The following is a 16,065-nucleotide window of genomic DNA, read 5'->3' as shown; positions in this document are numbered from 1 at the left end:
TGCTCCTGTGCCTTTAGGAAGGGTTTCCTCTGTGTGTTGTAGGGGGAATATTCCAGCACCTGAGCCCCAGGCCCCAGGCTACCTCTCCAGACTAGGGGCGCCCTGCAAGGGTCTCCGACAGCCTCCTCAGCACTCCATCTCCATCTTCCATCTGACTGCCCCTGCTGGCATGACTCATGTCCATTTATGAGGTAGCCTGCCCGTTTTTGCTTAGGATTGGTCGAGGACCTCATAAATATGCATGGCATCCCTTCCTTACTCCCACCCTCCAGCTCTGGAAGTTTCTACCAACTTCCAGACCAGGGGGAAGTGTCGAGGAGAGAGCTGCGAGATGAGTCACCCAGTCTCTCCGAGTCACTAATCTCTGACCCAGATTCAACTCAGGCCTTGCTCTCAGCCAAGCCAAGTTACCTACACTAACAACTAAACTATGTACACCTAGCACTCTAGCTAGAGGGTGCTACACCTACATGTATTTAAAACAACCAACTTACAAAAGCATGAATTCATCATAGAAATTTATATTCTTACCGAATCACCTCTGAAACCTTTGTCTCCTTTATCTCCTAGAGGTCCTTTTGTCCCTGGACTTCCCTGTTAAGACAGCAAGTCAAAGTTAATGCATATGGTTTGTAAACTAAAAGCCCAAATAAATACAAATGCCTGGAGTTCTAGCTTCAGCACTCCCAGTATAAGCATAATCAGATAGCCATACTGATTGGATTAAATAATATTGTGGCATAAGGTATGGTGGATTAAAATGACCCTGTGGTGTTTAAAATAAGTCTGAATCAAAGTTCCCTGCAAAAAAAGTGCATTTCTACTCTCCGCTATGGCAGGCCATGTTTCCGAACTTTGCTCTGTTTAAGTGCTGCAGCTTCCATAAGGCTCTTTGATTTTGAACACTTTTGTTTATTGGGTGCCTGTATTGCCCCCCATGCAGTGGTTTAATCTTCAACCCCTACATCACTATTGAGTCCTGCTGTGACAGAGGACTTTGAGGACAGAACCAGAATGTGTGGTGGAGGACACAGGAATTAGACTTGTGCAATTTTTTTTAGTCCGAATACGAGTAGTTTGGATACATTTTCGGTTATTTGGAGATTCGGATGTATCTGAATCTCTGAATGAAATAGTAACAAATGGTAATGAATTTAGCTGAAATCCATTAAAATAAGTTTTGTTAATTAGTTTTATAATGAATTCCAACTTTTTAGAACGATTAGAATTCGGATCGGTCAAAAAACAATCGACCGATTTGAATTCTGCATGAAGAATAGCTGGTCGTTATGCAGTGGGCTGGGAAGCTGCCCGCCTGCGTCCATAACAACCATGACTCATCATCTGTCAGCTGGTTTGCCAACAATAGAAAAATGTTAAAAAAAGAGCATTGGGTCCCCCCATTCCATACCAGGTCCTTCAGGCCCTTCCAAGCCAAAATTAAAAAAAAAAAAACAAAAAAAAAAAACGGCGTGCCCCCACCAAATCCATAACAGACCCTTATCTGAGCGCCCCCTCTCCTGAATCATACCAGGCCACATGCCCTCAACATGGGGGGTGGTTGCTTTTGGGCAGTGGGGATTCGGCCCCCCACTCCAAAGCACCTTGGGCCACATCCAATTCGCATGACAGGAGAGTGTGGTTGGCTTTCAATGGAGCCAGTTCACACGGCTCTGGGGTAGCCAGGGTCCACATTTGTTAAGGGTCCTGTGCATCTTCTGGTCCGATTCAGGTGCGAATTCAGGAAAAAATTTGGACCTGATTCGCACCTGAATCTGTGAACAGGGACGCACTGGACCCCATGCTGTGAGCCGCAGCATGTGTGAACTGAGCCTCAATCTGAAATCATTTTTAAACATGATAGGTTGTCTTTAAGAAATGGGTATTTCTATGTCCATCGTCTCACAGAAATAATAAAGGATGGAACATATTTACTTGTTTAAATAATCACTCTTGGAAAATAATTCTTCTGTATGTGTTTACTTTATCCATTTAGAAAAGTCTTAAAATGTTTTGATATAAGGTGAATTTGGATTTTTAAGCTTTATACATTGTCTCAGTAACTGTGGTAGAGTTCAAAGATGAAGGAAAAGATACTCCAGGTACAGCCAATCACACAAAACCCTCATGTAAAGAGTGGAAGCAGCCTCAGTCTAGACTCCGCCGAGGGCACACCCCTGACATGTTTTGCCCTTCCAGTGGGGCTTAGTCATAGGTCACATGGGTGGGGCTAAACATGTTGGGGGTGTGGCCTGGATGAGGTCTAGGCAGAGGCGGCTTCCACTTTTTACATGATGGTTTTGTGTGATGTGCTGCACTTGGGACTTCTTTTCCTTCCTCGTTAACTACAATAGAGCTGAGACGAGCTCTTTCCCTGCCTGCAATCCCAGCGGTTGTCAGCATATAATGACCTACTAGAGCCTGAAGTGGCACCCTTCATTTTTTTGTATGAGGTCAGAGTTCAAAGATCACTTGTGGTGTCTTCTATTCCCAATGTAGCGCTAACCCCAAATGAGCTGCTAGATTTTGGCCTTTCCCCCCCACAGCACTAGGGGTTTTGGTTTAGGTTGTTTATTTTACAAATTATGAACTTGGATATAGATAGGGGTACATGGGATACCCAGAACTTGAAAAACTGTACCTTCCAAACAGCAAATGAGGACCTGCTAATGTCTCTGGCTACTCTAATCCAAACTGTAAAACTGAGCTGCAACAGTCGGAGTGGTATTGCAGAAATACCAAGAGAAGAGACAACACCTGGCTGTATTGCACAGCACCTTGCTGCTCTAGGGTCTAAGCTCTAGGGTGCTGCTCTAGAGAGGTATGATGGGGTGCTCCTGGATGACTTGCTCTTTCACCTAAGCTTCCACCTGGTCCCAGACATGTGAGGTATTGCACTTCACTGTAATCTCTGTATCTTTGGGTGTGATGCTGGTTTGTGCTCACTTGGTTCCCTTTAAGTAGTTTCTCAAATACAGAAAGATGCTGCACTGGCCTCTCTGCTGGGCAGGCTATTCCTGACCTGATTTCTGCAGCTAAGCCTAGTTGAGAATGGGCTGAGTGAAGACTTGAAGCTTCCCACTTATCTCTCTCTTGCTCTTTCTTCTGCCCTAAGGGCAGAGCCCCAAGCACAGGGTTCTCCTCCATACGAATGGACCCCAGTCTCTGCTCCCAGGCTGCCAGGCTTCTGAGTATTTAGAGGACGTTTCCACCTCTTCTGGGCCCTGCCTCTCCAGGGATTGGTGAAAACTTTATAATAATTCAGGCTGCAGCCTCTATCCTTCCACTCACTAGATTCTGTAACTATCCAAAAAGTTCCAGAAGACAGGAGGAAGTAACAGAGCCACAGTCTTTGAAGCACTGCACAGCCTGATGACAAAATTAACCCATTCTCCTCTGCCTACAGTGGAGTCAAACTAAATGTACCTACAACAGTGAGGGTGCTACATCAGTGTTCTTGATAATGCCAATACAATGCAACTTTGTGGACTACAACTACATTTGAATAGAAGAAGTAATAGAATAAAAGTTACATATAATATTGCAGTGCACGGATGAGTGGTTATATGACACTTCTGTCATTTTATCATTATCATAATAAGTATAATGTTCCAATATATGTAATGTTCTTTGGAGGGATCCAACAATGGATAGCATACTAAAAACATCTTACTGCTTCTCCTCTTTCACCCATCTCTCCTTTGCTTCCTGGTTGTCCAGAGGTTCCCTAAAGTAAATAAAATGAAGAACTGTAGTAAACTTAGCCATGGATAGAAATATGCCTCACTGAAAGTAGGTTGTGAGACATCTATTCATTGTTTATCACTTGTCTGTACTATCAGAACTTAACACATACATATCTCCTAATTAGCTAACAAATCATAGAAAAGATAACTATGATGTCACATTGGCACACCAGGCTATCTATACGTCTCTGACCGTCAGAAATGTTCTCACCCCCTATATAATATACCTGTTCTCCAGGAATTCCATCAAGACCATTCTCCCCTTCTTCATTCTAAAAAAGTACAAAAAAGAAACACCATCGTCATTTCTAAGATGTGTATTCTTCAGGAGTATTTAAAATAATTACCACAAATATGTTTTATGGCTTTTTGGTTTATGGTAGTGGCTTCAGGTCCTGGCATCATGGAGTGTACTTTAATCTGTGTTTGCATTAAATTTAAAGAGGGTAAAGCAAACAAGTACTTTCCCCAATCAGAGCAAAGTAACAGGTTTGCTTTAAATTTCCTTTCCAAACATACTGACCTTTCCTTTGCCACTTGCTGCTCCGTTCAGTGACTGCAGCCCAAGGAAATACCTGGTACTTCAGGGAATAGAGAAACAAGCGATCCTCTTCATATAACAGTGTTGGGCCAATCAGTACTGTCATAAGAGGGGTCCATGGCCCCGTATAAGCTACAAGTCTCACAAATCATAGCTTAAGCAGGGCTTTTCTTCCTCTTCAGCTGGCATTCACTTTTGTGTAGTGGGGACTGGGGAAGTGAGAGATAGTTAAGTATGTGCTGCTGGAGGGCCAGGCTTTTGTCTCCAACCATTTAAAGGGGCAGGAAATTACTTGTTTCTAAGCTTTTTGAGAGCATTGCTGGTAAATTGAAGTAGTAAATGCTACATAAATTGCAGGCATTTTTTTTCTTTTGCAGAATGCTTTGAGTTAAAGAAACTTTATTTAAAGCAATGCATTTTACCATTGCTTGAAATACAGCAAAATGCTTTGAAACTTGTAGTGTGAACAGGGTCCCAGTAATTATGCATTTCACAAAATTGTGACTTTTTACATACAACGTGATTTTTAAAGTTTCTGAACAAGCAACAGGCTTCACAAATGTTCATCTGGTAATGTTTCCTTGGTTTTAAGTGCTGTCTAACTATACAATAAAATTACCCCTTTATTTTCCCAACATATAATTTTTATACCTTATATATAATTTTAGCATTCTAGGTTAGTACTACATAAAATGCAGTATACACAAAATGCAAGTAAAGTATTCATTCTTCAAATTACTAACTTACCAACACTGAAAATACTCTCTAATGTGCTTTGTGGCAATTTTGTCTATGATAATCCTTGATGCAGCAAATAAGCCATATGGCAACTGAATTTGCAGTAGTAAAAAATCTGATGGTGAAATTAAGCCTACCTGCTGGTTTGTATTTCTGTATAGTTAACATATAAAGTATAAAGTTATAAGTATAAAGCTACCTGCATACTGTATTTTGTTGGTTAATGTGAGTAATAAAGAGTAGTTGCAAGAGCATCCTATTCATATACATTCATATACATAGCTCATTTCACATAAACTCACATATGCCTGTAAACATAAATGGCATGGATTATTTGTTATTTAGATGAACAGGATAATGACATGTTTTTATATTTATTGCTAACATAGTAGACCTTGTTCAGGTGCTTCTCTGTGAAATACGTTGAGATTAAGGGGTCTTCTTATAAAATAAAATTTGGGGCATGACTGAGCATTGTGCCTTCTCCCCTCCTGAACTATACCAGGCTAAATTACCTCAACAAGGTGGGGGTTACCTTTAGAGGGAGGACTATGTACCCCATCTCAATTCACATAGGGGGGAGGAGGGCATCTGGACACCTCCTTATTGTTAAAGGGGGATTTCAAATACAAACTGCAAACCCCCACAAACACCGGGCCAGGGTTGTGAAGAAGAGGCCCTTCTCCTCATTAACCTGTGAACAAGGTACTTTGTCAGGGGGGTTCTGCCTGGCAAGTTGCCCCCCCCCCCCCATGTTGAGGGATGTGACCTGGTTTGGTACAGGAGGGGGGATGCATGCTCATTCCCCCACTTTCCAGGCCAGCCAGGCTGAATGTTCAGATTAAGAGACTGGTAAGGCTTTTTGGGGGGACTTGATTTTTGCATGGGGTTTTTGCGGATTTTTAAAAATAAATAGACATTTAACCTTGATATTCTATTGATTTAAATTATGGACAAATAACTATAAAGATGTATTTCTTTAACCATCTTTTTATTAAATAATATATCGAACATGCTAGTCAAAAACAAGAGATCTGTTAAAATGTCCCATTTTTATAAAAATGATTTTAATTATGCATGAATACAAACTGAAAAATTTAAGAAACTTTTGGAGTAATTATTATTCATGGTATCTGAAAAGTCCTATAAGATTTGTCCTATGAGGATATTACATTCATTTTTTTAGAGTGGTAGTAAGGGTTCAAGTATGTGTGCTATTATTTGCATCTGAACTGCCTTGCTTCTCAAGACAAATCAAAGTGAATGTTAAAGCAACTTAATGCAATTTAGAAGTTTGGAGCAACTCTTTGAGCAACTTAAAGTAATTGTAAAGCTTTTTTTTTTAATAACATACATGTTATACTTACCTGTTCTATGCAAGGGTTTTGCACAGAGTGGCCTCGATCCTCCTTTTCTGGGATCCCCCGGCGGCGCTCCTGGCTCTTCCTCTTCTCTAGTGCCCCCACAGAGAGCCACTTTCCATTGACACAGACAGTAGGACTCGGCCCTGTCCCCAGCTCCCATGTCACTGGATTTGATTGACAGCAGTGGGAGTCAATGGCTCCTGCTGCTATCGATCTATCCAATGGGGATCCGAGACAGTGGCTGGAGCTGCTGTGCTCATCCCCATCACTGGAATGATCGGGCTCAGGCAAGACAAGGTTTGGGGTCTGGGGGGGTGCTGCACCACAAAAGGTTTTTCACCTTAATGCATAGAATGCATTAAGATGAAAAACCTTGAGGGTTTACAACCTCTTTAAAGGCAAACCAAAAAAACTCCAAAATGGGTCAAAGCATCTCAGAGGCTTCATCCTGAAAGCATACGTTATTTAAGACTAGCCATACACAGTTAGAATTCTCTTGTTACGCCCATGGGTTGAACATAAGAAAATCAATAGTTTCCTTCATTCATGATAATTAGCATGAATGGAGGAATCTGCAAGGCTGGCTATTGCATTCAGACAGCCACTGCACCTTCACCAGTTTTGAGTTACAGAGGAGGTCTAGAATTATTGCTCTCGCTCTAAGGATCGAGACGATACCTCAAATATGTGGGCGCCACTCACATATGCGTTCGCTTCTGCGAGCGAGCTTGTCGCGACAGGGCACTTTGAATTTTTTTTTTTCCTATTTCAAAATTTTCTGGTCACTTTTATCCCTATTACAAAGAATGTAAACATCTCTTGTAATAGAATAAAAGCATGACAGAACCTCTTAAATATGAGATCTGGGGTCAAAAAGACCTCAGATCTCATATTTACACTAAAATGCAATAAAACAAAAAAAAAACAAAAAAATGTCATTTGAAAAATTTTTTTTTTAAATTCTCTTTTAAGAGCATTGGGCGGAAGTGATATTTGACGTTGCTTAAACCAGTCAATGCTATGGAGCCGAGTGGGGGTTCTAAGTAATTTTCTAGCAAAAAAAACCAATGATTTTAACTTGTAAAGACCGAGTCTGAAATATAGGCCCGGTCCTAAACGTCCCTTTTGCCGCATTTATATGCTGCTTTTGCATTTAGGAGCGTTTTTTTTCTTCAAATAGTCAAAAATGTATCTCCATTAAAAACTCCTGTAAACGAAACACGGCTAAGCGTGAGTTTACAGCCTGTTACAGGCATTTGGCATTTCAAATGCATCTGAACATCCATCCTGAACGCATTTTTTTTGTGTTCCAAAAAATGCTTCTAAACTCAGCTGCCTAGAAACTACTATAAACGACCCTGTGTACATGTACTTATAACATAACATAGAGGAGAGTTAAGGGCAGCTGAAAAAAATGCCCAACTGCTCATAAACATCCTTTTACCAGCAGCAGTATACATAAAGTATTAAGATAAGGAAGGTTTAGTTCCGCCCATCTAGCTAGCATAGAGAGGAGCTGTAAAAACAGAAAATTGTATCAAATATTTACTGACGCCAAACCATGGCAACATACTAGTGATAGAGCTCCGCCTCTTGACCACTCCCTTAGGACCAGTGAATAGCATAAATGAAAGGCCTAGTTAGGCCCCACCCCATTCTCTGTAATTAGATACATACCGAAGCGTATAAGGGTGGGACCGTATGCTGCCATGGTTTGGCGTCAAGAAAGGAAAATAACGGTAAGTATTTGATACAATTTTCCGTTTTCCTGACACCAGCATGGCAGCATACTAGTGATAAATAACTAGCTGATAGGGTGGGATCTACTTGTTAAACCAATCTTCTAATTAGCATGAGACAGAGAACTGAATAGTCCTTCCTACAAATTTCCCCAGATCTATTCCGTCAAGTTTGAGTAGGAATGTTGGAGCGACCACGATACCCCTGTACAGATGGGCACTATGGATTCTCTTGAATGTGCTGCCTAATTGGCTTCAACCGCTCTGGTAGAGTGCTCCGCCGTCACTGATGGAGGCTCGCAACCCCTACTCCTATATGCACAACCAAGTCTGCTAGGATCCAGGCGGTAACCTCTTTCCCTTGATGATTCCCAGCTGGAATGACAAAAGGTTTATTTAGATGACCTGAAAGGGACAATTGTGGACAGATACTACTTCAAAGTTCTGAAAATGAACAGTATGTGTGACTTTCCTTTGTGATGTTGTGGAAAGTTAGGCAATGTCCAGCTCTCTGTTAAATAGCAGGCTGCTGTTACGTTTGATGCAGGGTGATCTACAAGACCCAACTGTACACTTTCTGGAAAGAAAGGAATATATATATATATATATATATATATATATATATATATATATATATATATATATATATATATTTACTTTGAAGCTCCAAGAGCTTGAATCTCTGATAACCTTCTGCTTAAAGTTCTTGCATTTGATACTGCCTTGTAAGTGATGGCCTGAACCGAACATTGCTCGGTTAAACTGATATGAGATCAAACAACTTCATTAGATCTTTCTTTCTTGGTGACCGACTCCTCACGACTGCCCTCAAAAGTTGTGCAAACTGAAGGATTAGTGGCCCATTTAAATGTGTTATTGCCGAGATAGCCCACACTCGTGAGCTATGTGAGGATAGGCTAAGGCCTATGGAGGAAGTATAGAACAGCTGAGACTGGAAGGACAGTAGGATCATTGTCTTGCCCTACCAAGAAAAAGCAAACTTGTTCCAGAATTAGGTCTAGATGTTGTAAGTAGAATGTCTTCTTGCACACAACAAAGTAGAGATCACTCTGGAGTGAAACTGGAGCAACCGGAGATGTCCATCCTCCCCCCTTTAATGCCCCTGCATGCAGCCCCAGTCGCAGTATGCTATGGAGGGGAAATGTCTTCTGTATCGTGAAATGAATGGCCAGGGAAAACCGAGGGCCTCCTGGTCAATATGGAGGACTGGCTATGACAACTACGTTCTCCCTTGACAGCCTCAAGAGGAATCTCATTTACGGGAAATGTTGGGGAAAAATATATAGGTTAGATTGCAGTCCCAGGGAGAGACCAGAGCATCTGCCCCTTGTGCCTTGGGGTACGGAAACAAAATCAGACCAAAGTTTGTGATTACTGTGGGAAACGAGGAGGTCTGTCTGTGGTAGGCCCCACCTGTGGACCAGCTCAGAGAAGACCTGGGACGTAGACCCACTCGTTGTGCTCTGGGAAGCTTGTACTTGTTCAAAAGAAAATCCGCTCGGAGGTAAACTGTTTTCGAAATTTTGCTGGTGATCTTCCGCCCCAGGCGTTATGGGTTTCACCTCTCTCAATAGCATATTGCTGCGAGTTTCATCCTGGAGCTGAATATAGGCGACTGCTGCCCTGTTGCTAAACTGCAAGGAGATTGGTCCTCCTTGACTCTGTGTAGTAAGGCCAAAGTGCTAAAAGGGTTGTTTGAACCCCCAGTGCATTCAAGATTACCCTCCTTGGCTGGGAAACTCTGTTTGCCTTGACCGAGAGTCCCTCACAGTGCATCTTCCCGGCTGTCTTGCAGACATGATTCGTTGCAATCCTGCAGTCTAAAAGGTCCTAACGGACCGAGACTTCCTCGAGGTCTTTCCATCATACTGAGTAACACTTATTAACTGTGTTCTATCCTGTTTCCTCCCTTGCACTAAGAATTCTAGATGAAATTTGAGCAGGTGCCCATGCACCCCAGGAATCATCTATATGCATTATGACGTTGTGCCTAGATGACTGAGGCACTGAGAAGCCATCAAACAAGCGGAAGTATTCGTCCTCAGAAATCTGTTCCTGACTGTCACCACTTCCTCTGATGGAGATCAAACAGAGGAACTAGCAAAGCACCCCCGGGTACACCAACCATTGGGATGGAGAAAGTTGGCTTTGCTTTCCCTCTAAGGTGCGAGGATAGGATAGGCATCCTGACGATCCAGCAACAGCCTCCAGTCATGTGGTTATACTGTTTAATGGACTCCATCTTAAAGAGCTCAAAGAGGGCCCTACAGGGTTCAACCTCTTCTGATCTGCAACTGGACACTGACCAACATCTCCTGCGAACTCCAAACAGGATTGGGTAGAAAACTTGCAAACCCTCTTGAGTCTGAGGTGTCTGTAAGCAATGTAGCAGCCCACCCTCTGTTGTGGTAGACTTGGCAGCTTTGTGGAAGAGAGGAGCAGTGAGGAATCTCCCGAAGTGACCATGAGTGTCTGATACCTTCATCCAAGACTCTGTACAACATGCTGTCCAGAAACCCGTGAAGCGTGCCTTCTAGGTCTTACCTTAAGAGTCTGGGCATGCACTTGTGTGACTGGCTCACTGATCCCCCCCAGAAGTCTGCACCAAGACACAAGCCAGACCCTTGGCATCCACTGCTACAAAAATGTCATTTTTGGCAAGATACTTCCAATAGGAAATTATGTCTAAAGGGATGCAGACCCTGCCACTCTCCTCAGAGTCCTGCAGGTGCAGCAGCTGGTTGATAATGATTAAACCATTCCCGTTAGACTCACCCAGTACATGGGCTGGTTATTGCTGGTCTGCCGGAATCTCCAGATGCTACAGTATGTAGGAGCAGGTTGACCATTAGCTTGTTCAGAGTTACAGTTTCGACATCCTGTTTATACAGGCATTTTTCTCGAACCCCCTTCATTCTTCCCCACTTTTGTTTCCAAGAAGCAATACGCAGCCCAGGGTCTCAACCATATGGACTCCCAAGCCGCCAAAGTGCCAGGGTGCTCTATCAGTGGCTATACAAGCAACTAGGAGGGACTTCCTGGTCAGCCTCCATATTTTGAGTAGCAGACTGCTGCATCTGTAATATATGTAGCAAGGACCCAGGCCCCCTTCGGTTCAATAAGAACCCCCAGAGCCATGAGTTGTCAACATCCCTACACATAGAGTGGGTCGTAAGACATAGTAGGTGCAGAGCATGTCTTTGGACTGTGGTGAGAAACCCACACAGGGAGAAGATATAAACTTCAACACAAGCATTAGCATGTTGGGGAATTGAACCAGCAACCCCAGTGCTGCTAGACAGAATTGACACCCACTTAGCCAGCAGGCAGCCTCTGCAATATAGATTCATGGGTGCCAGACACCTAGGGTGTGCCACCTGTCCAGGATTCACCCGGCCAGTTCGTGTTTTTAATCATGTGTCAGGGTTTCAGTTCACCTGAGACCCAGACATATTACCCAGATCAGGCTGTGGATCCCCAAGTAACCGAGATAGTCATATACAAAACTATTGCCGCTGTAGGCGGCTGTTTGGCCTCACTGAAGGGTGATGATGTCAGCAAGGGCAATTTGGCCACACCCACTAGAGCGCTCTGTGCGTTACATTACTACTCTCCTTGGAGCACTCAAATGTGTCTGTGCAACACCAACCTGGCAGACTCCCAGACTTCTACAGGAGGACAGCCACGCAGGAAAAAGCATCCAGCAAGATGCCACATCTGCATGGACAAGAACGCTGTCTCCTATGGCAACAGTCTCCAACAGTTTCCAATACAAGTGTAACAGTTGCTTCAGGTAATTAAGGCAAGTTCAAAACAGAATCTTGTGCCATTCTTATCAATAATAAAGACATTTGACATTACCTGTTAGCTGCATACTCCTCCAGGCAGTGTCTACTCACCAGCCTCCTGGGCATAGATACTGCGCCACAGGCCCTTCAGGACTCTTGCTGGGGAGCTGGCTCTGGGGAAGAGGAGCAAAGACGTCTTCCTTGGAGCTCTTCTCCTGAGTGGGAACGCCATCCGGGCTATGCTCCTCTGAAGAGCGTCTGCCTTGCCTTGGCCCGGCCCTTTTGAGAGCGTGGGCATGCGGGGCTGAAGCAATTTAAAGCCAATCCGCATGAGAGGGCACTCTTTTTCCTGAAAACTTACCGATACGGTGGTCCCCACCCTAGTTGTTGAGGGTCTTTATATGAGCGGTAACTGACTCTTGATTCGCTGAAAAGCGACAGAAGGATCAGGAGTAGATATAGGAGAAAGGATTCCACTTTCCTACATATACCTACATGCATATACACACATATCTACATATGTACACATATACACACATACCCACATATATACAGTGGGGACGGAAAGTATTCAGACCCCTTAAATTTTTCACTCTTTGTTATATTGCAGGCATTTGCTAAAATCATTTAAGTTCATTTTTTTTCCTCATTAATATACACACAGCACCCCATATTGACAGAAAAACACAGAATTGTTGACATTTTTGTAGATTTATTAAAAAAGAAAAACTGAAATATCAAATGGTCCTAAGTATTCAGACCCTTTGCTGTGACTCTCATATATTTAACTCAGGTGCCGTCCATTTCTTCTGATCATACTTGAGATGGCTCTACACTTTCATTTGAGTCCAGCTGTGTTTGATTATACTGATTGGACTTGATTAGGAAAGCCACACACCTGTCTATATAAGACCTTACAGCTCACAGTGCATGTCAGAGCAAATGAGAATCATGAGGTCAAAGGAACTGCCTGAAAAGCTCAGAGACAGAATTGTGGCATGGCACAGATCTGGCCAAAGTTACAAAAAAAATTCTGCTGCACTTAAGTTTCCTAAGAGCACAGTGGCCTCCATAATCCTTAAATGGAAGATGTTTGGGACGACCAGAACCCCGGCCGTCTGGCCAAACTGAGCTATCGGGGGAGAAGAGCCTTGGTGAGAGGTAAAGAAGAACCCAAAGATCACTGTGGCTGAGCTCCAGAGATGCAGTCGGGAGATGGGAGAAAGTTGTAGAAAGTCAACCATCATTGCAGCCCTCCGCCAGTTGGAGCTTTATGGCAGAGTGGCCAGACGGAAGCCTCTCCTCAGTGCAAGACACATGAAAGCCCGCATGGAGTTTGCTAAAAAACACCTGAAGGACTCCCAGATGGTGAGAAATAAGATTCTCTGGTCTGATGAGACCAAGATAGAACTTTTTGGCCTTAATTCTAAGCGGTATGTGTGGAGAAAACCAGGCACTGCTCATCACCTGTCCAATGCAGTCCCAACAGTGAAGCATGGTGGTGGCAGCATCATGCTGTGGGGGTGTTGTTTCAGCTGCAGGGACAGGACAACTGGTTGCAATCGAGGGAAAGATGAATGCGGCCAAGTACAGGGATATCCTGGACGAAAAGCTTCTCCAGAGTGCTCAGGACCTCAGACTGGGCCGAAGGTTTACCTTCCAACAAGACAATGACCCTAAGCACACAGCTAAAATAACGAAGGAGTGGCTTCACAACAACTCCGTAACTGTTCTTGAATGGCCCAGCCAGAGCCCTGACTTAAACCCAATTGAGCATCTCTGGAGAGACCTAAAAATGACTGCCCACCAACGTTTATCATCCAACCTGACAGAACTGGAGAGGATCTGCAAGGAGGAATGGCAGAGGATCCCCAAATCCAGGTGTGAAAAACTTGTTGCATCTTTCCTAAAAAGACTCATGGCTGCATTAGATCAAAAGGGTGCTTCTACTAAATACTGAGCAAAGGGTCTGAATACTTAGGACCATGTGATATTTCAGTTTTTCTTTTTTAATAAATCTGCAAAAATGTCAACAATTCTGTGTTTTTCTGTCAATATGGGGTACTGTGTGTACATTAATGAGGAAAAAAAATGTAGCACTAACTCTCTGCAGAGCTGCTGGTTTAAGCGGGCTTGTTACCTTCACTCTCCTTCCCTCTGTTTTACTGGCACCGGGTCTAGGGTTCCGTTGAGTTTACCTCTGGACGACACACGCACCAACACTTGAGTACGTTTTTCAATGCTTTATTGAACAATTTACTAAGGAAATAGCAGGAAAGAGGCAGAAGGGAAACTGCAGAAGAAACTCAAATATCTTCTCATAAGGTTCTTGACAAATGTCCTGGTAGAATTTAGATATTATAATAGAAGGCGCTCCCCTCGTGGGACACACTCCTTGCTCGCCTGGATAGGCCTCTCTCACTTGCCTAGCAGCCAGTACGTAGCACAAACAAAAGTCTCTGCCACAGACTTGTTTGGGATAAACCTGTACGATCCTCTGCCACAGGATGTATTGGTCTTTTTCTGCAATAAATGTCAGTCACAGTGCTTGAACCTTTAAGCCAACCAGGCAACACTATGCTGTATAGTTACTTTTAGGATACGTCCTCCAGCCGAGTCACCAGGCCCCTCTCCAGACCAGCACGCTGCATGATCCTTCCATGACGGGTCCTCCCCTGGGATCTCCTCGGTTGTCCAGCTTCCTCCCTTTGGATAGACAGCTCAGGACCATTCCTCGGCTGCTGTGGTAGGCCCCAGACAAGCTTCTGGGCCCACCCCTGCGCCGCAGCGGCGTGGGCCTCCGGAACGGAGGACCACGAGATTGCTCTCTAACGCATACCTGTCGGCTAGGAGGGCCAGCAGGTGGCTGAAAAACGAACCCCCTAATATGGCGTCTATCCCATAAATACCCTCGCCCAGAATGCAACTCGGAGGACCACCTCCACCGAGTTGTCTCCGGGACAGAAGAGCATCCATACGCTTCGACACGTTGCCTTTCCAACACTGACCAGTAATAACAGCGACACCCACTGGTCAGTCCGGAAACACATACAACGTCAGCCAAGCTGGAACAGAGGCAAACTAAACCTATTTAACAAACAAGTTACTAAATTTACCTAACATATGGTAGATCACAAATCTACCAGCGCTACAAAAATGAACTTAAATGATTTAAGCAAATGGCTGCAATATAACAAAGAGTGAAAAATTTAAGGGGGTCTGTGTGACAAGACAAGCCTGTCGTTTTCTTCTGTTTGTTTTGTTGAATAAAGCCATTTTTATTTTACTGAACTGTCTGAACCGGCCTTTCACCACTCTGATCCCCTACAATACATACATGTATTTACATACACCCCCACACATATGCATACCCACACATCCACATACATTTTTTTTTTTTTTTAAACGTGTATATACGTATACACACACCCATATCACATATACATACATACCTACACACACATGCAATACCTACAGAGGACAGCAAGGAATGGGAAAGGTAATGAAAGACAAAAGAGAGATACATAGGTAAAAGGTACAGGCGACCCTGTATGGCACAAGGGGCTAAGAGAGAGATAAAGCATAGCTGGCCCCCCATATTCCACAAGCACTGCAGATACCAATTTTAAAAGCAGATTTAGTTCCTAAAGAGGAAACACTGCAGGGGCCCCAATAAGACCCACAGAAGGGGCTCCCAGACTATAGCACCTGTTAGCAGCCTGAGCACTGGGACTTCGCACTAGGAGAGGCTTGAACTCAGTCGGATGCTGCACAGAGGCAGAGGGGGGACATACTACTGCTTACTCTTCACTAGTGTGTTGAGGTATGAGGAAAAAAAGAAGAATGGGATGGGGCCTAACTAGGCCTTTCATTTATGCTATTCACTGGTCCTGAGGTAGTGGTCAAGAGGCGGAGCTTTATCACTAGTATGCTGCCATGTTGGCGTCAGGAAAAACAGTTTGCCTAGGGCAGTGATGGCAAACCTTTTTGAGCTCGAGTGCCCAAACAGCGACACAAAACCAACTTATTGATTTCAAAGTGCCAACATGGAATTAAACCTACCAGCGGATCTGTACAGAGGATGACCGATCATCCCTCTGAATGAGCCCTAAGGAACCAAAAACGTAT

General features: G+C 43.7%; 1 protein-coding gene across 1 annotated transcript in view; it reads right to left on the bottom strand.

Annotated features, from left to right (window-relative positions):
• Positions 1–16,065, bottom strand: part of COL6A6 (collagen type VI alpha 6 chain) — a 418,546-nt gene that overhangs the window by 138,038 nt on the left and 264,443 nt on the right. The window contains exons 18-20 of the mRNA XM_073630332.1: positions 3,974–4,018; positions 3,674–3,727; positions 532–594 (exon numbers count right to left, since the gene is read on the bottom strand). Of these exons, the coding sequence (XP_073486433.1) occupies positions 532–594; positions 3,674–3,727; positions 3,974–4,018 (162 nt within the window). The remainder of the gene's footprint in view (positions 1–531; positions 595–3,673; positions 3,728–3,973; positions 4,019–16,065) is intronic.

This window comes from Aquarana catesbeiana, linkage group LG05 (genome assembly GCF_042186555.1).
Source record: "Aquarana catesbeiana isolate 2022-GZ linkage group LG05, ASM4218655v1, whole genome shotgun sequence".
NCBI classification, from domain to species: Eukaryota; Metazoa; Chordata; class Amphibia; order Anura; family Ranidae; genus Aquarana; species Aquarana catesbeiana.
This window is presented reverse-complemented; position numbering and strand designations above follow the sequence as displayed.